The sequence below is a fragment of the Artemia sp. Qi Xiang Cuo genome, chromosome 6 (genome assembly GCF_049724085.1).
Source record: "Artemia sp. Qi Xiang Cuo chromosome 6, ASM4972408v1, whole genome shotgun sequence".
Classification (NCBI taxonomy): domain Eukaryota; kingdom Metazoa; phylum Arthropoda; class Branchiopoda; order Anostraca; family Artemiidae; genus Artemia; species Artemia sp. Qi Xiang Cuo.
Window position 1 is genome coordinate 13,204,336 of NC_142799.1, and position 24,175 is coordinate 13,228,510.

The 24,175-nt window shown below is 33.0% G+C and overlaps 2 protein-coding genes across 3 annotated transcripts in view; one reads left to right on the top strand and one right to left on the bottom strand.

Annotated features, from left to right (window-relative positions):
* pcm (5'-3' exoribonuclease pacman) overlaps positions 1 to 24,175 on the top strand; it is a 221,926-nt gene that overhangs the window by 133,568 nt on the left and 64,183 nt on the right. The window lies entirely within an intron of this gene.
* LOC148950886 (alkaline phosphatase-like) lies at positions 5,455 to 22,812 on the bottom strand. Its single transcript, XM_089090061.1, has 3 exons — positions 22,701 to 22,812; positions 18,062 to 18,714; positions 5,455 to 6,384 (listed from the first exon to the last, which is right to left on the bottom strand). Exons 1-3 carry the CDS (start codon positions 22,786 to 22,788, stop codon positions 5,464 to 5,466), a joined length of 1,662 nt encoding a protein of 553 aa, XP_088946187.1. The 5' UTR covers positions 22,789 to 22,812; the 3' UTR covers positions 5,455 to 5,463.

Consider the following 24,175-nt stretch of genomic DNA (forward strand, 5'->3'; position numbering starts at 1 on the left):
ATAATACATTATGCCAACATCGTTCTTATATGCCCCCAGGGAATAACTTACAACCTTTGCACTGAGGGCTCTGAGGGGGTTATCATCCCAAAAGACCTAATTTCCAGAATGTTCAACTACGTTGAACAAAATGGATATCTTAAAATTTGGATTGGATGTGTTTTGGAAAATGGTGGGCGTGAGAGAGGCGTTAGTCGCTCTCAAATCACTTTCAACGAACGAAAAAGGCGCGTACCGTTTTCATGCTCACCTGAATTAACTCTTTCGAAAATCATACAATAATTCTTTAAATGAGATATGTATAGGCCCCAGTACAAATTTAGCGACCCTTGTTCTGAGGGCGCTGGGGGGAGGGGTTGTATTCCTTAACAACCTAACTTCCAAATTTTCAACTACGTTGAATAAAATGGCTATCTAAAAATTTTGATTGCATGTGTTTGGGGAAATGGTGGGCGTGAGAGGGGGGTTAGTTGCCGTCAAATCACTTTCGACTATTAAAAAGGGTACTAGCCCTTTGAATTTCAATTCGAATGAGCCCTTTTTCAAGTTTCTACGACAAAGATTTCAATAAAAACCTCATATGCCGCCCAGGACATAACTTATAATCCTTGCCCTGAGGGTTGTGGGGGAGTGTCCTCCTCAAAAATATGTTTTCTATCTGGAAATCAACTACGCTGAACAAAATGGCTATCTCCAAATTTTTATTGGATGTTTTTGGGGGATGATGGGCGTGGGGGGGGGTTGCACTCCATCGGTTCCATAAAAACCTTATAAGCCCGGTGCATGACTTACAACCCTTGTCCCTGGAATCTGGAGGGTTGTCTCCACCGTGAAGATATTGTTATATGCTCTTTGGACTATTTTTGACGAAATGGCTATATCACAATTTTGGTCAGATTCGCTTGGGGAAAAGAGGGTGTCAGGGACGGGGCGAGCTAGTTGCCCTCCATCACTTTTGACTCTTTAAAGAGAACTAGAACTTCAAATTTACAATCAAATAAGCCTCCTTTGAAGTTCATACAACCATCCCTTCCATAAATAGTTTATATGCCCCCGGAGCTTAAATTACAACCCTTGCCCTCAGGACTGGGGGGGGGGTGTCATCTTCAAAGACATAATTACTGGACCTTTCAACTACGCCGAACAAAATTTCTATCTCAGAATTTTGATTGGATGTATTTGGGGAAATGATGGGCGTAGGGAGTGGGGGGGCTGGTTGCCCTCTAATCATTTCCGACTGTGAAAAAGAGCAATAGACGTTGCATAAAACCAAGAAAAGGGGAGGGGGTAGCTGCCTTCCAATCACTTTGAATCTTAAAAAGGACCCTAGAACTTCTGATTGCCAGTCCAAAGAGCCCCCTTCGAAGTTTATATGAGCACCCTTTTTATAAAAACCTTATATGCCCCCGGGTATAACTTACAACCCTTGCTCTGAGGGCTATGGGGGGGGGGTGTCATCCTCGAAGACATAGTTTCCGGACCTTTCAACTACGCTGAACAAAATCGATATCTCAAAATTTTGATTGGGTTTTTTGGGGAAAGGATGGGCATGGGGGGGGCTGGTTGCCCTCCAATCGAATGAGCCCCTTTCGAAGGTTCTACGGCAACTCCTTCTATGCGAAGTACCCTGGTATTAAAAAAAAAATAATACATTGTGCCCACATCGCTCTTTACTTAGGCAGTGCTTATGATTCTTGGCTATTCTATAGCCTTAGCACTGCCATGACAGCTAAACTTCGATTATGTTTACAAAATAATCATGAATTATCTTTTTAAAGTCACAAAGAGAGAATTTCGTTGGTTCGGTGTCATTTCTTAGAAGTTGCGCAAAGTAAGTGAATCTAAGCCGTATAGCAACAAGACAAAATGTTTAATTTTTACACGTAAAAAAAAATACAAAAGTACGTAAAGTAGTTTTAAACAAACGTGCAAAAATTGAATATTATTTCTGTTATTCAGTAAACGCTAGACTGGCATAATTCTATAAACACAAGGAAATATAATTGTCAGTTATGGTAGGCTAATATTATAGTATATGTCTATAGGCTAAATAGCGATCATCTCTGTTCGTTTTAGGTTTCAGTCTTACTCTTTACTATCATTTAGGAAATAAGAGATACGCAGGTTTGAACCACGAATTAAACTATGTACAAAAGTCATTTTAGCCAAATAGATGTACAATCTATTGATCCCACTTTCTAGGATATAATGAAAGAACTGTTTAGATTGCTAGGACACGTTTTTCGGAGAAAGGATGACAGATTGCCAAAGATCATCTTTTGCGGCCATCCATTTAGGGTCAAATGAAAACGAGATTTGCCCTGAATGGGGTGAGAAGCGGTTGTAAGAAAGGATTTAAAAGAAACAGGAACTTCTCGGGAGGGTGTAAAGAGGGAAGCTCTAAATAGATTGGCATGGAGGTGGAACGAGCGCAGCTGTGTTGGCCTGAGGTGCAGTGGCAAATTGTTAGTAGTAGTAGTAGTAGTAGTATCGTTACGCACAGACCGAGTAGGTTGTTGTGTTTCAATATCGTCTTAATTCCGACAATTCAAAATAAAAACAAATTAAATTGGTATTAAATCCAAATAGATGTACAACCTATTGATCCCACTTTCTAGGGATATAATGAAAGAACTGTTTAGATTGCTAGGACACGTTTTTCAGAGAAAGGATAACAGATTGCCAAATATCATCTTTTGCGGCCATCCATTTAGGGTCAAATGAAAAAGAGGTTTGCCCTGAATGGGGTGAGAAGCGGTTGTAAGAAAGGATTTAAAAGAAACAGAAACTTCTCGGGAGGGTGTAAAGAGGGAAGCTCTAAATGGATTGGCATGGAGGTGGAGCGTGCGCAGCTGTGTTGGCCTGAGGTGCAGTGGCAAATTGTTAGTAGTAGTAGTAGTAGTAGTATCGTTACGCACAGACCGAGTAGATTGTTGTGTTGCAATATCGTCTTAATTCCGACAATTCAAAACAAAAACAAATTAAATTGGCCTTAAATCCTTTTTTTTTTAGAATTAAAATTGAAGGAAAAACAAAGAATTTTTGGCAGTGTTCTGCCACCAGTGCCTTTATTTTCCTACAATTCCTTCTTGAAACCTACATGTTTTCTTTCGTTGTTCCTGAATATTTATCAAATAAGAAAAAAAAAATGTTTTCAATCAGCAAGTTAAGTTTGTTGCCAGGTCAAAATTTTAGTTCTTTTCGAAGGTATGGCGCCATTTAGAATTTGTCTTTATAATTTACTTTGACGAGAAATTTAAGCCGCCTGAATTCTAAACTTTCACCGAATACCAGCCAAGAAAAATTCTATTGTTTTTTTTTATGTTGCTCTATTGTAGCCATTTTCTGTTATTAAACCACCTGTATCCAGGGACGTGTATTAGCTCTGTTATTTAAAATCTCCGTAAATTATTTAGTGAGATAAAAATTGAGTAAAAGAAAATGATATGACTATATTTTTCCTTAATAAGAGCTTTAATCAGATGCGTAAACACAATTTATTTATTTTCCATGTGCTGGGCAGTCACATGGGTAGGGGTTGCCACTTTAGTGGGTGGGGTAGCTACTTCTCGAAAAGATTTATTTCCGGTTATTATGGATTGTTAAAAAAAAAAAAAAATGTCAAGCTTAAGAATCTTCAAGTGGATGGTTCTTCTCCTTGCTACTTCAATACTTGTGAGTATGGTTTTCTTATTGTCCATTATTTTAATACATAGGTATGACCTGCGTATAAAATATTCAATAAGTATTATTCCCTGACCTGACTTTATATGCCATTCATTGTGTCTCTTTTGGATGAGGGGGGGGATATTAAAAGGAGCATTGCAAAAAAACATAGGTAGAAGGATTCTCTTTGAGTATCAGCCTGTTCTGGATAATGTCTCCTCTGGAGCTCGCCAAAATATATTGGAAATACAACAGTCGTGCTGCCCATGTTAGAAAATGATTTTGGGGGGGGGGGGGGTGTAGGCATCAAATTAATAACTTTGGTCATGAGATATCGATTGGAAATGTCAGAAAATGTTTTTTTCTGCATTCTGGCCTTATTTAGGTCAAAATTGATGTTTTGGGCTGCAAAATGGTTGAAAACAGCGCATTGCTGTAGCGCTATCTATCTCATTACTAAAAAGTTATCTAGATATTTTCATTTTCCTTCAAATGAGTCCTCTACCGACAGTTTACGACCACTGTCTTAATACAACCATTCTTACGAAAAAAATAAACGGGTTTTCTAGGGTTTCTGACACCGACAATTCCAGTGGTAAATTTTGTATTTCAAATTGGAGTTCAGTTTTGAGGGATTTCAGCCTGTTCTCTTGAAATTTTCATAGATTTCTCCTGGTAACTGTAAATTAATCTTCTGTTGAATTTAAGTGAAGATTGGTATTCTCAAAATAGTGTAACATGAGGAATATTTGTCATTAGACGATTCATTTAAAAACAATTTTTTTCCAATTTTGTCTAATATGGGCCGTGACTCGCTCTTTACTAGGTTTCGGTTACTGTTGCAACCATTAAAAAAAAAAACGATTGTATTTTCTGTTAAAATCGGTGAAGAATCAGGTTAATCAGTATTATCAAACGATCCTAGAAAAGTTCTCAATGCCTATGACTCAAATACATTATATTTTGCTGTAGGCTATGATGTATTCCTATATGAAGTTTTAGAAACCCCTGGACCAGATAGACTTTTTTTTTTAACTGAACTTCTTCCCATTGAGTACATGTCCTGGGACCATGATAATAGTAATTTTGTATACTTAACTAAAATAAACACATCCTTATTTCTTCTTCAGCATTATATTAACTCTTTCACTTCTTTTGTTTTGGTTGGAAAGAGTAGAAAGCTCGGCTTTAGATAAGAATGAAGCAGAATACTTTAATTGTACTGAAACTCAAATGCATTTCTGAAACGCGTTTTTGAAATTGTGCAATTAAAGTTGAAAGCTAATCGCTCTTTGGATTTCTCTTGTATATCTTCGTTATATACTACACGGGAGTATAATAGTTACTTCACGGTATCGCGTCGTAGTGCGGTACCGTGTTGTGCCGTTGACAACCAATCCAATGGTACCAATGTTCTACATATAAATCTCGATGGAAGTTGCTTTTGTACAGCATATGTTTTGATTTGAAATAGCAGGAAGATTAATTTTCTTGTAGGATTTGCCTTTTAGCATCTAACTGATTAAAATATTGGAATTAAATCAGACAAGAAACTACTTTCGAGTTAGCTGCTTATCTTGTTTACTGTTAGAGAGATATCGGAAAGAAATTTCAGCCAATGAAGAATAAGTGTAGTCAGGGGCTAATAGTATTAAAAAAACATTTCGATATAGAATTCTGGAGAAAACAAAAATTAAAGGTCCCATTCTTTAACAGTGATAGGGCCTTCACGTTAAGTTTTGTTTTCAAGTTAAGATAAGTTTTGTTTTCCCCATAACTTGATACGAATGAGTTTTCTCAAGGTTTAATCAAATATATAATAAAAACAGCAAGAAGTGTATGCAAAGAAGAAGTTAAAGGAATTGCACTATTCTTTTCACTTTCGCAAAAGTGATCACCAGGTCCCATGCAAGCAGCGTAGCCTATTAAATGGGCTATATAATTTTGCTCATAAACACCTTGAAGTAAATGCGCTTGAGGGCCAATTGCATAAACGGCCACATCATCCCCGCCATGTGTTTCTGAGTTGGTAGGGGCTGTAGCTATGGGCTTATACTCTATAGCTTGAAAGTCGTCATCAGTTATGTTGTATCGGCTTCCGTCTGGGTTTCCTTTCCTATATCCAGGTCCGTTGGCATAGGACAAGGTGGTCCATGGCATATGATCTACGTCAGAAATATATCCAACTCCAAATATTGAGTCACCCCTTAATGGATATCCATTAATTGTCATTGTGTGAGAATGGTCAGCTGTAACAATTATAAGAGTATCATCGGTATCTGTCAGTTTTCGGGCTGCGGCGACCGCTTTTTCTAATTCGATGGTTTCATGCAGGGCTAAATGGGGTTTTCCTTCATGATGGGCTATATCAATATGACCACTCTCAACAAGAAGAACGAATCCGCTAGCATCCTTTTTGAGTAAATTAATTGCTGTTGTTGTCATTTCCTCTAGTGTTGGATTGTTTTGGCCTTCATTTAAAAGGTGATAGCCTAGATGACTTCTTTCAAATAGGCCTAAAAGATAGTCTGTATTTGCTATGTCTACAGCCATCAATTCGTCCCTGGAAGTCACGTATTTATGAGAATTGCCCATATTTTCTTTTGATTTCCCCCATTCTTGTATCAAATCTACTCCGTCAAATCGACTACCCATACCTTCTTCAGGATCAGCTGTTGTGTTTGCTTGAAATTTTGATCGTCCTCCTCCAAGGATAACCTTGAAAAGAGAAAATGCATCACATATTTTAAAATTCCCATCCCTCTGAAGAGTCTCAATGGAAACAAATTTTTTTTAAATCAGTCGCTACGGTGTTTTGTTTTTTTCTTGTTTAAAGTTATACTGGAACGTATTACAACAATTACGATTCTTCTGTTTCTAGAAAAATATGCATATATCAATTTCTAATAGCTTTCATGATATTATAAGTGGTATTTTTGGCAACTTCAAGTCAATCAAAATTAACCAGTCAAGATACGAAAATAGAAAATCATTAAATATTTATATTCAAACTGAATATTTATTACTGAAATAACTAACAATTAAAATAAAAACATAAAAACAATTTTTTTAATAACAGATTTTATTTTGGATTTAATCATTTTTTTCTTTTTTTTAAGCTTTTCTTTCTTGTTTCCACTTTTTTGTTTTCTTATTTCATCCGCTCCGAAGATTTCTTGTAGATTGAACAGACAATCCGAAGATTGTTTGAACAGGCGAAGTATTAGTGATTAATTCTCTCTTTCTTATCTTTTTCACTTGTCTTAGAAAACTCATGTTGTTTTACTTCTCTCTTTTTGTCACACGTCTTAGAAACGCTTTTTGTTCAACCCTCTATTTTCTTGTCTTTTTCAGTCACCTTAAGTCGTTTTTTTTTTTTTTTTTTTTTTTTTTTTTTTTTGCTAAAAAATGCTTTTTTTCTGATTATGTAATCAGCTTTAATCCTGCTTAAAAAGAAAAGCAAGAAGACAAAACGATAAGAACGTAGTTCTGCCCCTTGGGTTTAGTTCAGATGGGTTCCTTGGGCTGTCAGCTTTGGAATTGGTATTTCTGGAATTAATTATGGAAAAAAGGAAATCGTGTTTTATTTAACTTTATATATTTTGCGAAGAAAAGCTTAAGCCCTTTATTGTACGCTTTCCCTTTTTGGCCATGTAGTGAACTGGCCGCTACCTCGTGGGAAGAAAAAGGAAAGTAAATTAAAGCAAACCCAAGGGGAGATTTCGGAAGGAAAAGGGATTTGAAAAGTGTACAAAGGGTTGCAAAGCCCTTTTTTTCCCTCTAGACTTATTACCTTGATTTTAGAAATGGAAATTCAAGGTGGGTTCTAAATTTTCAAATACTATAAGGAAGGGCTTAAGCTCAGCACTGTATTTACTACCTGGTATGGTCATGTAGGGGTTGTTGCCACTGTATTGTAGGAAGAAAAGACTAGTGTATATTGAACGCAGAGAAATGGGGGGGGGGGTTGGAAAGTAGTAAAACTTTTAAAAGTTGACAAAGGTCGAGAGGGCCCTTGACATTTTTTTTCTACAATTACTACTTAAAATTAAGACACGAAAGCTTAAGGTTGCCTCTATATTATTTCCTTGTCCTTCAGGTGCTCAGGTTTATGCTATATGTTACTGTTTAAAAAGCTCTGATGCAGGATTTTTCAGATTTATTGCTACTTTTTCAGGACAAGCTTTTTGAAACCAAATTGATTATTAAACTGGAAATTTACTGTTTAAGTAAATTAATATGTTACTGTTTAAGAAGCTCTGATGCAGGATGATTCAGGTTTATTGCTACTTTTTCAGGACAAGCTTTTTGAAACCAAATTGATTATTACACTGGAAATTTACTGTTTAAGTAAATTAATATGTTACTGTTTAAGAAGCTCTGATGCAGGATGATTCAGGTTTATTGCTACTTTTTCAGGACAAGCTTTTTGAAACCAAATTGATTATTAAACTGGAAATTTACTGTTTAATTAAATTAATATGTTACTGTTTAAAAAGCTCTGATGCAGGATGATTCAGGTTTATTGCTACTTTTTCAGGACAAGCTTTTTGAAACCAAATTGATTACTAAACTGGAAATTTACTGTTTAAGTAAATTAATATGTTACTGTTTAAGAAGCTCTGATGCAGGATGATTCAGGTTTATTGCTACTTTTTCAGGACAAGCGTTTTGAAACCAAATTAATTATTAAACTGGAAATTTACTGTTTAAGTAAATTAATATGTTACTGTTTAAGAAGCTCTGATGCAGGATGATTCAGGTTTATTGCTACTTTTTCAGGACAAGCGTTTTGAAACCAAATTAATTATTAAACTGGAAATTTACTGTTTAAGTAAATTAATATGTTACTGTTTAAGAAGCTCTGATGCAGGATGATTCAGGTTTATTGCTACTTTTTCAGGACAAGCTTTTTGAAACCAAATTGATTATTAAACTGGAAATTTACTGTTTAAGTAAATTAATATGTTACTGTTTAAGAAGCTCTGATGCAGGATGATTCAGGTTTATTGCTACTTTTTCAGGACAAGCTTTTTGAAACCAAATTGATTATTAAACTGGAAATTTACTGTTTAAGTAAATTAATATGTTACTGTTTAAGAAGCTCTGATGCAGGATGATTCAGGTTTATTGCTACTTTTTCAGGACAAGCGTTTTGAAACCAAATTTATTATTAAACTGGAAATTTACTGTTTAAGTAAATTAATATGTTACTGTTTAAGAAGCTCTGATGCAGGATGATTCAGGTTTATTGCTACTTTTTCAGGACAAGCTTTTTGAAACCAAATTGATTATTAAACTGGAAATTTAATGTTTAAGTAAATTAATATGTTACTTTTTAAGAAGCTCTGATGCAGGATGATTCAGGTTTATTGCTACTTTTTCAGGACAAGCTTTTTGAAACCAAATTGATTACTAAACTGGATATTTACTGTTTAAGTAAATTAATATGTTACTGTTTAAGAAGCTCTGATGCAGGATGATTCAGGTTTAGTGCTACTTTTTCAGGACAAGCGTTTTGAAACAAAATTAATTATTAAACTGGAAATTTACTGTTTAATTAAATTAATATGTTACTGTTTAAGAAGCTCTGATGCAGGATGATTCAGGTTTATTGCTACTTTTTCAGGACAAGCTTTTTGAAACCAAATTGATTATTAAACTGGAAATTTACTGTTTAATTAAATTAATATGTTACTGTTTAAGAAGCTCTGATGCAGGATGATTCAGGTTTATTGCTACTTTTTCAGGACAAGCGTTTTGAAACCAAATTAATTATTAAACTGGAAATTTACTGTTTAAGTAAATTAATATGTTACTGTTTAAGAAGCTCTTATGCAGGATGATTCAGGTTTATTGCTACTTTTTCAGGACAAGCTTTTTGAAACCAAATTGATTATTAAACTGGAAATTTACTGTTTAAGTAAATTAATATGTAACTGTTTAAAAAGCTCTGATGCAGGATGATTCAGGTTTATTGCTACTTTTTCAGAACAAGCTTTTTGAAACCAAATTGATTATTAAACTGGAAATTTACTGTTTAAGTAAATTAATATGTTACTGTTTAAGAAGCTCTGATGCAGGATGATTCAGGTTTATTGCTACTTTTCCAGGACAAGCTTTTTGAAACCAAATTGATTATTAAACTGGAAATTTACTGTTTAAGTAAATTAATATGTTACTGTTTAAGAAGCTCTGATGCAGGATGATTCAGGTTTATTGCTACTTTTTCAGGACAAGCTTTTTGAAACCAAATTCATTATTAAACTGTAAATTTACTGTTTAAGTAAATTAATATGTTACTGTTTAAGAAGCTCTGATGCAGGATGATTCAGGTTTATTGCTACTTTTTCAGGACAAGCTTTTTGAAACCAAATTGATTACTAAACTGGAAATTTACTGTTTAAGTAAATTAATATGTTACTTTTTAAAAAGCTCTGATGCAGGATGATTCAGGTTTATTGCTACTTTTTCAGGACAAGCTTTTTGAAACCAAATTGATTATTAAACTGGAAATTTACTGTTTAAGTAAATTAGTATGTTACTGTTTAAGAAGCTCTGATGCAGGATGATTCAGGTTTATTGCTACTTTTTCAGGACAAGCTTTTTGAAACCAAATTGATTATTAAACTGGAAATTTACTGTTTAAGTAAATTAATATGTTACTGTTTAAGAAGCTCTGATGCAGAATGATTCAGGTTTATTGCTACTTTTTCAGGACAAGCTTTTTGAAACCAAATTGATTATTAAACTGGAAATTTACTGTTTAAGTAAATTAATATGTTACTGTTTAAGAAGCTCTGATGCAGGATGATTCAGGTTTATTTCTACTTTTTCAGGACAAGCTTTTTGAAACCAAATTGATTATTAAACTGGAAATTTACTGTTTAAGTAAATTAATATGTTACTGTTTAAGAAGCTCTGATGCAGGATGATTCAGGTTTATTGCTACTTTTTCAGGACAAGCTTTTTGAAACCAAATTGATTATTAAACTGGAAATTTACTGTTTAAGTAAATTAATATGTTACTGTTTAAGAAGCTCTGATGCAGGATGATTCAGGTTTATTGCTACTTTTTCAGGACAAGCTTTTTGAAACCAAATTGATTATTAAACTGGAAATTTACTGTTTAAGTAAATTAATATGTTACTGTTTAAGAAGCTCTGATGCAGGATGATTCAGGTTTATTGCTACTTTTTCAGGACAAGCTTTTTGAAACCAAATTGATTATTAAACTGGAAATTTTCTGTTTAAGTATATTAATATGTTACTGTTTAAGAAGCTCTGATGCAGGATGATTCAGGTTTATTGCTACTTTTTCAGGACAAGCTTTTTGAAACCAAATTGATTATTAAACTGGAAATTTACTGTTTAAGTAAATTAATATGTTACTGTTTAAGAAGCTCTGATGCAGGATGATTCAGGTTTATTGCTACTTTTTCAGGACAAGCTTTTTGAAACCAAATTGATTATTAAACTGGAAATTTACTGTTTATGTAAATTAATATGTTACTGTTTATTAAGCTCTGATGAAGGATGATTCAGGTTTATTGCTACTTTTTCAGGACAAGCTTTTTGAAACCAAATTGATTATTAAACTGGAAATTTACTGTTTAAGTAAATTAATATGTTACTGTTTAAGAAGCTCTGATGCAGGATGATTCAGGTTTATTGCTACTTTTTCAGGACAAGCTTTTTGAAACCAAATTGATTATTAAACTGGAAATTTACTGTTTAAGTAAATTAATATGTTACTGTTTAAGAAGCTCTGATGCAGGATGATTCAGGTTTATTGCTACTTTTTCAGGACAAGCTTTTTGAAACCAAATTGATTATTAAACTGGAAATTTACTGTTTAAGTAAATTAATATGTTACTGTTTAAGAAGCTCTGATGCAGGATGATTCAGGTTTATTGCTACTTTTTCAGGACAAGCTTTTTGAAACCAAATTGATTATTAAACTGGAAATTTACTGTTTAAGTAAATTAATATGTTACTGTTTAAGAAGCTCTGATGCAGGATGATTCAGGTTTATTGCTACTTTTTCAGGACAAGCTTTTTGAAACCAAATTGATTATTAAACTGGAAATTTACTGTTTAAGTAAATTAATATGTTACTGTTTAAGAAGCTCTGATGCAGGATGATTCAGGTTTATTGCTACTTTTTCAGGACAAGCTTTTTGAAACCAAATTGATTATTAAACTGGAAATTTACTGTTTATGTAAATTAATATGTTACTGTTTAAGAAGCTCTGATGCAGGATGATTCAGGTTTATTGCTACTTTTTCAGGACAAGCTTTTTGAAACCAAATTGATTATTAAACTGGAAATTTACTGTTTAAGTAAATTAATATGTTACTGTTTAAGAAGCTCTGATGCAGGATGATTCAGGTTTATTGCTACTTTTTCAGGACAAGCTTTTTGAAACCAAATTGATTATTAAACTGGAAATTTTCTGTTTAAGTAAATTAATATGTTACTGTTTAAGAAGCTCTGATGCAGGATGATTCAGGTTTATTGCTACTTTTTCAGGACAAGCTTTTTGAAACCAAATTGATTAATAAACTGGAAATTTACTGTTTAAGTAAATTAATATGTTACTGTTTAAGAAGCTCTGATGCAGGATGATTCAGGTTTATTGCTACTTTTTCAGGACAAGCTTTTTGAAACCAAATTGATTATTAAACTGGAAATTTACTGTTTAAGTAAATTAATATGTTACTGTTTAAGAAGCTCTGATGCAGGATGATTCAGGTTTATTGCTACTTTTTCAGAACAAGCTTTTTGAAACCAAATTGATTATTAAACTGGAAATTTACTGTTTAAGTAAATTAATATGTTACTGTTTAAGAAGCTCTGATGCAGGATGATTCAGGTTTATTGCTACTTTTTCAGGACAAGCTTTTTGAAACCAAATTGATTATTAAACTGGAAATTTACTGTTTATGTAAATTAATATGTTACTGTTTAAGAAGCTCTGATGCAGGATGATTCAGGTTTATTGCTACTTTTTCAGGACAAGCTTTTTGAAACCAAATTGATTAATAAACTGGAAATTTACTGTTTATGTAAATTAATATGTTACTGTTTAAGAAGCTCTGATGCAGGATGATTCAGGTTTAGTGCTACTTTTTCAGGACAAGCTTTTTGAAACCAAATTGATTATTAAACTGGAAATTTACTGTTTAAGTAAATTAATATGTTACTGTTTAAGAAGCTCTGATGCAGGATGATTCAGGTTTATTGCTACTTTTTCAGGACAAGCTTTTTGAAACCAAATTGATTATTAAACTGGAAATTTTCTGTTTAAGTAAATTAATATGTTACTGTTTAAGAAGCTCTGATGCAGGATGATTCAGGTTTATTGCTACTTTTTCAGGACAAGCTTTTTGAAACCAAATTGATTATTAAACTGGAAATTTACTGTTTAAGTAAATTAATATGTTTCTGTTTAAGAAGCTCTGATGCAGGATGATTCAGGTTTATTGCTACTTTTTCAGGACAAGCTTTTTGAAACCAAATTGATTACTAAACTGGAAATTTACTGTTTAAGTAAATTAATATGTTACTGTTTAAAAAGCTCTGATACAGGATGATTCATGTTTATTGCTACTTTTTCAGGACAAGCTTTTTGAAACCAAATTGATTATTAAACTGGAAATTTACTGTTTAAGTAAATTAATATGTTACTGTTTAAGAAGCTCTGATGCAGGATGATTCAGGTTTATTGCTACTTTTTCAGGACAAGCTTTTTGAAACCAAATTGATTATTAAACTGGAAATTTACTGTTTAAGTAAATTAATATGTTACTGTTTAAGAATCTCTGATGCAGGATGATTCAGGTTTATTGCTACTTTTTCAGGACAAGCTTTTTGAAACCAAATTGATTATTAAACTGGAAATTTACTGTTTAAGTAAATTAATATGTTACTTTTTAATAAGCTCTGATGCAGGATGATTCAGGTTTATTGCTACTTTTTCAGCACAAGCTTTTTGAAACCAAATTGATTATTAAACTGGAAATTTACTGTTTAAGTAAATTAATATGTTACTGTTTAAGAAGCTCTGATGCAGGATGATTCAGGTTTATTGCTACTTTTTCAGGACAAGCTTTTTGAAACCAAATTGATTATTAAACTGGAAATTTACTGTTTAAGTAAATTAATATGTTACTGTTTAAGAAGCTCTGATGCAGAATGATTCAGGTTTATTGCTACTTTTTCAGGACAAGCTTTTTGAAACCAAATTGATTATTAAACTGGAAATTTACTGTTTAAGTAAATTAATATGTTACTGTTTAAGAAGCTCTGATGCAGGATGATTCAGGTTTATTTCTACTTTTTCAGGACAAGCTATTTGAAACCAAATTGATTATTAAACTGGAAATTTAATGTTTATGTAAATTAATATGTTACTGTTTAATAAGCTCTGATGCAGGATGATTCAGGTTTATTGCTACTTTTTCAGGACAAGCTTTTTGAAAACAAATTGATTATTAAACTGGAAATTTACTGTTTAAGTAAATTAATATGTTACTGTTTAAAAAGCTCTGATGCAGGATGATTCAGGTTTATTGCTACTTTTTCAGAACAAGCTTTTTGAAACCAAATTGATTATTAAACTGGAAATTTACTGTTTAAGTAAATTAATATGTTACTGTTTAAGAAGCTCTGATGCAGGATGATTCAGGTTTATTTCTACTTTTTCAGGACAAGCTTTTTGAAACCAAATTGATTATTAAACTGGAAATTTACTGTTTAAGTAAATTAATATGTTACTGTTTAAGAAGCTCTGATGCAGGATGATTCAGGTTTATTGCTACTTTTTCAGGACAAGCTTTTTGAAACCAAATTGATTATTAAACTGGAAATTTACTGTTTAAGTAAATTAATATGTTACTGTTTAAGAAGCTCTGATGCAGGATGATTCAGGTTTATTGCTACTTTTTCAGGACAAGCTTTTTGAAACCAAATTGATTATTAAACTGGAAATTTACTGTTTAAGTAAATTAATATGTTACTGTTTAAGAAGCTCTGATGCAGGATGATTCAGGTTTATTGCTACTTTTTCAGGACAAGCTTTTTGAAACCAAAGTGATTACTAAACTGGAAATTTACTGTTTAAGTAAATTAATATGTTACTGTTTAAGAAGCTCTGATGCAGGAGGATTCAGGTTTATTGCTACTTTTTCAGGACAAGCTTTTTGAAACCAAAGTGATTACTAAACTGGAAATTTACTGTTTAAGTAAATTAATATGTTACTGTTTAAAAAGCTCTGATGCAGGATGATTCAGGTTTATTGCTACTTTTTCAGGACAAGCTTTTTGAAACCAAAGTGATTACTAAACTGGAAATTTACTGTTTAAGTAAATTAATATGTTACTGTTTAAGAAGCTCTGATGCAGGATGATTCAGGTTTATTGCTACTTTTTCAGGACAAGCTTTTTGAAACCAAATTGATTACTAAACTGGAAATTTACTGTTTAAGTAAATTAATATGTTACTGTTTAAGAAGCTCTGATGCAGGATGATTCAGGTTTATTGCTACTTTTTCAGGACAATCTTTTTGAAACCAAATTGATTATTAAACTGGAAATTTACTGTTTAAGTAAATTAATATGTTACTGTTTAAAAAGCTCTGATGCAGGATGATTCAGGTTTATTGCTACTTTTTCAGAACAAGCTTTTTGAAACCAAATTGATTAATAAACTGGAAATTTACTGTTTAAGTAAATTAATATGTTACTGTTTAAAAAGCTCTGATGCAGGATGATTCAGGTTTATTGCTACTTTTTCAGGACAAGCTTTTTGAAACCAAATTGATTATTAAACTGGAAATTTAAAAAATCAATGAGTAGTCAAATATCCTCCATAAAAGCTTTTAAAACGATAATATAAAACACACATGACTGTAGCTGTTATCTAATTACAGAAAGATATTCGGAACAGGCTACCCCTCCTCCTCCCGGAAAAAAACTAATATTTTATATAAATCCTCTAATTCCTATTGCCTTTATGTTGTTTCCTTGTACTTCATATCAATTATTTTTCACTTCACTTAGTTTTTTTTTTTTTTTTTTTTTTTTTTTTTTTTTTTTTTTTTTTTTCAGAAAAAGCTTTACGAAAACGAGTAGATTATTTGAAAACTCATGAGTAGTCAAATAGCCTGCATCAGAGCTTTTTAAACAGTAACATATAGCACAAACGATTTAGCTGTTATCTAAAACAGATAGATATTTGGAATAGGTTAAAAATCTTTCTTTTCTTTCTTTCTATTTCTTTTACCGCATAAAAAGATCATATCCATAAACTAAATATAGCACTAACCCTAGAACTCATCCCTGAAGGACGTCGTAACTCACTTCCAAGGGTGAGTGGAAAAGTAAATCAAAAGAAATCACTCGAATAACACCTAAACCAAGAAAATACATTCTCTGTTATACCCAATAAACTATAAGCAGAAAAGTAAATAGTTGTTTTAACAATGAAGTGAAAATGACACTCGAGCGTTTAAGAAGTTTGAAATGGTAGTAACCCCATCTTCATATGAGCTAATTTCTGTTCGTTTTGCTGTTTGATTTCATTATTTATTTTAATTTCTATTTGTTCCAAATTTGACTTTATTTTCCTGGTGTCAGGCTTTTTTTCCCTGAGTCGGAACTTACACGAGTAAAGACTTTGCTCGGTGTATGTTCCTTTTTGCACCGATTCAGAACTTAGCTCGTATTTATTTCGAGTCATACCGCAGCTTGAACTTAGCTTGTTTTAGGACTGAATCAGGACTTAGCTTGTTTTCTCACCAATTTGAAACTTCGTTAGTTTTAAACTGTATCAATACGCAGCTTAGGCTGAGTTTGTTTCCGCACCGAGTCACTCTGCAGCTCAAAATTAAATCATTATTGCACAGAGATTAAGAATTTATGACTCGAATTAAACAAGATGCTACATGCCTATCTTTCTGCTAAAAAGTTAGGGGGTTTGGAAAGAGGTTGCTCGGAGGGGTCACGGACTCAATTATTCTATTCAAATGGATTTAAATTCTTTCAATAATTTTGGTTTAGAAGGTTTGGTATCCCAAACTTTTATACTAGAATGTATCTGTGAAGGTTAGGCCAGTTGGAGAATTTAGGATCCTTTCCCTTTGAGCTGTTCGGGTTTTGTTACCCTTTGAGGCACATATTTTGGACTTTTTGATCATTCTGAGTAAAATGGCTCTCTCAAAAAGTTTATCCGGACGTTTTGGATGACCACCCTCTGTATACGAAGGGGTCTAAAAAAAAGTACACGGAAGACGCGTAAATTTAAGCTTATATTAGTCGTACGACTAGCTTATTAGTTGCTGAATGTGGCCTATGTCGTTAAGTTGGAGCCTTTTAGCTTAGCTTTACATTATAATTAGTGGCTCCTCTCACTGTCTGTGTTAGAACCTGTGGTCGTGATATGATTTTTGGACTTGCCCTTTTCGACTGTGATGTATTACGCTGGACAAGTTCAAGTTCTATTGTATTTTCCTGGAAAAGGAAGGAAAATAAATCTAATTAGAAAGTCATGAGCTCGAGTTTTTATTTTTATGAAGGGACCGAGACTGGGCAACTGGTTCTAGTATGCTAGAAGTGAATGTTTATGAGCTGTATATAATTTTTTCGAGCATCAGCCCCCCCCCCCCACCGAGATGAGTATCAAGGACTGCCCTGAACCCCAAGGCCGTACCCAGGAATTTTTTCGGAGGGGGTTTTACTAAAAAAAAATTCGGGGGGGGGGGGATATTTATGGATATTTATATCCATTTTTGTTACATTTTTACGAGTCAGACAAACATTTCGGGGGGGGGGGTTAAAACCGGGTGACCACCCCTGAATACGGCCCTGCTGAACCCCCAAGGTTTATGCCTATGCAAGAAATAGTGAATATAGGTTTTTAAAGGCTGCAGATCAACAGTGTCGATATGTATTCTTTCTCAAGAAATTATGACATTTTACTCAGCATTAGAACTCTCCTAATTCTATATGTCAATAATTAGCACATTCATCTGATCTGCTTCTTTTAGTGTAGGTGCAATCAGTATGCCAGACAAAGCTTTAGCTGTGCATTTTTATTTCCTGAATTTTTCTCTGGACTTTTTTTTATTATCTTTTAAGTTTAACATTCCAAATCTTTACTTAGTGTGACTAATTTTCCTTTATTATTATTTTTTTAACTTTTTCTTTCCAAATAATGTTTGCGTTTTGATAGCAATACATTTATAGTTTATTAGAATAACTCGTTCCTTGTTTTAGAAAGTCACTTAGTTCTGGAGTGCTGGTCTACTCTTTTTTCTCTACTTTATAGTAACATTCCGATGTTGAAGACATGCTTATAAAATTTGTAGATTGAAAGATACTAGCATAAATTACCTTGAAATTTTTTCCTGGTTCTTTGTATACCAGTTGTTCCGCTATGTCATCACAAATAGTTGAATTTTGTTGACCGTAATATGTAAGATCAGCGTCCGATTCCCAATTTCTGTTGGCTGTGTGAGCATATGAGCTTGCAGGAGTTGCGTGAGTCACTCTGGTGTTTGTAACTATCCCTGTTGACTTTCCCGCGTCTTGTGCCCACTTCATTATTGAATTTACGTGGTACTCTGGCATGTTTTGAGCACTGCAGTTATTGTATTTGACATTTATGTCGACACCAATTGTATCAAGGTTGGCCTTGACTCCTGTTAGGTACGCTGTTCCTGTACAGGCTGAATCGCCCACTTGATAGTCAATACAGTATGTTTTGGATATTCCGATGTTTGGAAAATTCTCAAATTCAAGTACCGTGTCTTCTCCATAAGTTCCGAGAAACTGCTGTCCTTTATAAATTCTGGCTGCTGTTATAGTTGGGCTAGACATTCCATCACCGATGAAAAGAATGACATTTTTGGCTTGTTTTTCTATCGGGCGTTGGGATTTGTGTTTTGAGAGGGTGTTTTGGCCAATTTGATTCCAGTAACTAGCATCTTCTAGAGTAGTTGTTTTTGATGATCCTCTGCTGTCGCTTGAAGTTTGATGATCCACAACTAGTGAAAACAAACAATTAAATCGTTTCGGTGCTAACTTTAGATAAACATACCCCCAAAAGTATAGAACATGTAGGATTAGGACCTTGGGGAAGATTGGAAGATATGATGTCAGGCACAAATAAAACATGGGAAGAGAACTTGATATCATTCCTGCAAAATTAGGGTACTAACTAATTGCGGTGATTTCAAAGAGATATGACTGGGTCTGCACTAAGGCAGTTTGGGTCCATGATAAGGCCTCAATTGCTATGTAAAATTGTTGCTCGTCAACACCCTAGTCCTTTTGCTAATTCACAACTTACTTGTTAGCTAAGAACATCAACTTTTCGTTAACACGGTGTTTCTCTGTTAAATGGGTTCTGGCTTTCAGCAAAAATTCAGATTTGGCTTGGAATCTCGTGCAGGTGCTGGGACCACCTTGCCACTGCCTACAATATAAGAGAAGCAGGCTCTAGGCCAAAGGTAGCAACCCAATTGATTTTGAGAGCCATTTTGGAGATACATTGCGCCTCCGTAGGTCGTTTGTATAATAATATTCCCCCGTATTAGATTTAAACCCACTTTAGACATTATTTAGAGTAAATAATTGGATCGTAATTAGTTATTATTATCGTGATTACTATTATTCTTACATTTAAACTTAAAAGTTGAAAAAAACAATTTTTATTTTATTTTAGCTTTATTTCCGACCCGATAATATTAAAAACAACTAAAATATTAAAGGTATCGGTACACTAATTTTTATCTTGTAATTTAAACTGAGAAAATACCTGAAAATTTTAAAAGTAGTTTTATTTTTTGTTAGGTTTTTGTTACTTGATACGATAACTAAACACGAATTGTTTGATAAAACCTATTTCTATAAGAAAATTATCTATTGTAATTATAATAAGGAACGACCTCTTGTCTCTACTAATATCAATGATATAATAACAGTGGTACCAAATGCACATTGTAAAGAAATATATAACCCAAAGCACGAGTAACAAAAATGTGTATATTCAAAACATGTAAATCTAACTGAATTTACAGAAACAAAATAATTAAAAATATTCATTTTAATAATGTGGTATTTGTTTTGACTCTTTCACTTAGTTTTTTTTTCAAATCGATGTTAATTTGGGTATTTGCACATCGTAATTGGTGTTGCAGGTTAGCGACATTTGTGTTTAAGTGCGTTGTGTTTGATCAAATTAATTTAGAAAAAAAGATTCGTAGGTGTAATTTGAACAAAAAGTGCCATCCACTTTCTGTGCCTGATATTTCAAACTGGAAAATTTTTCTTTTGTGATGTAAGTGTCATAAAAGTCAATTTTTAATGCTGATGTTTCCAAGTGTGTTAATGGCCTCAAAAATTTATTCCAAATCAAAGTTAATTCTTTCTCGTAATTTTAATAGCTAATTTTTAGATATGTGGATGTAGAAGTAGTGTACTCTTTAACACATTCTTTTTAACCGCTTTTGGCATTATACTCTATAAAATTATGATGAATATCATGGGCCGCAAAAATTTCCAAAGGGGATCGCGGTTTGGCCGTTCCTGCTTTTAGCTCAACTTAAAAGAAGCTTGATAACAGTGCACTTTATCCCTTTACTTAATTAAATGCTATAATGAAAAAATTACTTATAAAAAGGTACTTGTATGAAAAGAAAAATAAATGAATAAAAGGTATATAAAAATATATATTATATTAAAAAAATATATGAATATATAAAAATATAAAATATATACTACTAGTATGATATAACACGACCACTCAAGCTGTCCATTCATTGGCGCATTGTAGAACCGGTTTTTTTTCGTTGTTTCTTTCAACTTAGAGTGGGACAAGACAAAGAGAAATGACAGAATAGATGGAAAATACAAAATTTGGGCTGTATATTTGCACATTAAGGGGGGGGGGGGTAAAGTATTTGGAAATTGTGAAGTTAGAAAACAATTCTTACTACATGATATGCAGAATAATTGTACCCAACACATTAGTCATGCAGACCCGCTATGCTTAGCCCCCTCACCCCCCCCCTATTTTGCAAATATATAGCCCAAATTTGTTTCTCAAATTTAGTTTTATCCTACTTAGGTATATTTCATTAGGATTGAGCCTCAGAGAAACAGGTTCTACTTAGATGAAGAATGTTAGGTTGGGGGTACATCATACAAGTACCCAAATTTCTTACTTAATTGTATTCAGAAATTTTCTGTATATTGGATTTCCAGAGTCGCTTCCAGAAAAACTGTATACCATTTGTTCCCATGCTTAGACACAGCTCTCGGATAAATCGAAAATTTTCTTATTTTTTTCAAATTGGAATTGCTTGACATTATGAACCGGCCATTTATGAGAGATAATACAAACCCACGAATCAGGATTTCATCCTAAATCCAAATGTAATATTTATTTCCGTTGCAAATTTACTTAACCCCAACCCATCCCCTAAAGGTCAAATATTTACCCCCGATTGTATATACGCAAAAAACATATCGTTTCAGTAAACTGTTAAATCAATTTGAAGAAGAGAGTGACGGATGGAATGTTATTATATATATATATATATATATATATATATATATATATATATATATATATATATATATATATATATATATATATATATATATATATATATATATATATATATATATATATAATTCATAGTATATAATTGAACATTTGTTGTGATGTGTTATTATTATGGTATTTGGGTGTTTTTGTCGTAGATGCCTTTATTCTCCCTTTATAGGGGAGCTAAACTATGGCCCTAAGGTAATTAAACTTTGGTAGCGTGCCTTAGGCTATGACTGAACTAATGAGGCGTACCAACTGGGTATGTTCGAGGGACTAAAAGTAGATTGTAGAGAGGATGTCTAAAACACAATACTTTTATTCAATTTACACATATTAATTACAGATATAGATATGCTACTGGGACTGGCTGCCCCAAGTAGACCACAAGTCTCAAAAACTACAATAATATATAATAAGATACAGACACGTACAATAATCAGACAAAGTCCCAAGGTATTTCTAATGAGAAAATAGACGGACAGAGGTTTACCTGGCAAGTCAAAAAGTCTGCCTTCAGTCTCAGAAATCGGGGAATACATATGAAAAACTAACCACCTCCTTGCAGTGAATTGACACATTTAGCCAGGAAATTGGTTATTGAGCAAGTTCCCTCCAAGCCCACACATTCCATGATTTTTAGAATTAGTAATATTGCGCATGTAAAAACCACATTTTTTAATTTTGCTAAGTTCCTTTGCCGCTTTTCTAAATCTGAATCAAATACGTACTTTTTTAATGAATGCATATAAAATAAAAAACCCTGTTGATGTTTTGGAGAAAAAGCAAAAGAATTTTTTATCCAAATTAAATGTTTTTTCTCATAATTTATATAGAGCTGCGCACGAAGCTTAATTTATTTTATTTTATTTAATTTTTGAATGAAGTATTAATTTGTGAAGTGTTAATTTATTATCTATTGAATGAAGTGTTAATTTGTGTGGTAATTTTGATTGAAGGCCTTTGCGTATTTGTTGTTATATAATTTAAAATAATTTTATGGCCTGTTGATTAGCGGTTATTATTTTTATTTCTTTCTGTTTTACTCTTCGTATTCGGAGGAAATAAAAAGTTTGAATTGAATTGAATTGATTTGTATCTTTATCTTAAAAAGTGGTATTTTGAAACTTTGTTTTTGCGTCTTAATATATTTTTACTCAATTAATAATTAACTAAATTAGAAAGCTTTACCACACATTAGGAGTGGGGGTATGGGGTAAAGTAAATATGTGACGGAAATAGATGCTGCATTTTTATTCAGGATTACATTATATTTCTAAAGGCCAGTCAATTTCTTAACTTTCTTAATAATCTGAATCGAAAATCTTACCCAAAATTTTATTAGAAATGTGTTTTTTTTTTCAAAGTTAACACTGATTGTCTGAGTGGTTCGTAATTAGATAAAGGTGTATTGTTTACCTTTGGGTTTAATATCCAATTGCGGGAAGCCACTGCAAGAACCCAAAATAACAGGGACTATTATGTAAAGAGCCCAGCGTTTCTGCATTTTTTAGACTATACTGATCAGCAATAGTTTCCTCTTGTCTTATTAAAGCGTTTATTCTTATCGGAGGCGTTCTACTTTTTAAAGAGGCGTGACACTTTGATTTTATGGGCATCGCCCTCTCTGGAAATAATTCTCTTGCGTAATCTGTTCTATTGTGGAAAATTTACTTTGCTGAATTAATAAAAAGCTTTTGCTAGTTATGTCCGCTTGTTTATACAATGAAAACTTGAATTAGCGATGCATTATTTAAAGTAAACCTTTTTCGTACTTGTGCATTATAACTAAGCCAGGGCTATGCACGAAAGAAGCCAAGTTTGGTTAATGCTAATGAAATAAAAATAAAATAGGATGGAAATATAATAGTTTAGAAACAAATTTGGGCTATATATTTGCACATTAGGGGGGTGGGGGTAAAGTATAGCATACATTAAATACATAACCTAATCTAACCTAGGTACCTCCTCCCCCCCCCCAAAACCCCAAAAACAATCGTTTAGATATTGTAAGCTCAATGAGAAACCACGCTTTCCAATCCATTTATCTATTGCAAATAGCCGTTTGACGGGTTTCGTGTCTGGTTTCCTTGTACTATCTATAGCGCTGGTTTAGTTATAATGCACAAGTATCACGTTTTTAAGCCAGTTGCCAAATTCCCTTTCCAGTGGTGTCAGTTATCAAACATTTAGGGGGGGGGTGTATTTTTCAAAAATAGGGCGTTGTGGAAGGAATTTGTAGGTGGCCCTTTCTCATTTTAATGACTGATCAAACAATTCAAACTCCATGAGTTAAATTTAGCCTGTTGTATATTTTCTTCTGTAGTGGTAATTTTCAGAAGAAAGCTTCCCCTGAAATATTGTACTATAGAAATCATCTTGTTGATTTTGTTAGTATTGAAACATATTTATATTAAATGCTATATTTGTCTATTCATAAATTTTACACGTTGTATTCAGAATGCAATTCGACTGTGATAATTAAAAGTGTGACATATGCCATTTTGATCAAAAATGAGTTATGTATGTGTCGTGGATAAACTAAGCACGAGAAATCGAATGGTGCAATCAGAACTGTCATCTCTTGTACCATTACGAAGATAAAAGAGACGTCTGGTTGCAATTCAGAATAACAGAAAAGGATTTCTTATGGAGTTGTAATACGAAGACCTGATATTTATCTCCTTTTTTTGTCAAGGAAAAAGGAGACATACGCCATAAAATGGAATAATTTGAATTCGCTCGGAACATTTGAATTTAATTAATACCATTGAGAACAGCATAAAAAGTTGTTTCGAATATGTTCCCTTTATACCCATTAGCCTCATCCTTCAGAGCGACCACAGCCGATAATTTTTTTTTTTTTTCGTTTTTTGGCTCTCCTTAAAAGTTAC

Excerpts from the sequence above, each read along its gene's own strand:
- LOC148950886 (XM_089090061.1), bottom strand. The coding sequence starts at position 22,788 with ATGCAGAAACGCTGGGCTCTTTACATAATAGTCCCTGTTATTTTGGGT. Across the intron at positions 18,715-22,700 it reads ATTGGATATTAAACCCAAAG|TTGTGGATCATCAAACTTCA; the intron begins GTAAACAATACA and ends TGTTTTCACTAG. Across the intron at positions 6,385-18,061 it reads AACCAGGAAAAAATTTCAAG|GTTATCCTTGGAGGAGGACG; the intron begins GTAATTTATGCT and ends TCTCTTTTCAAG.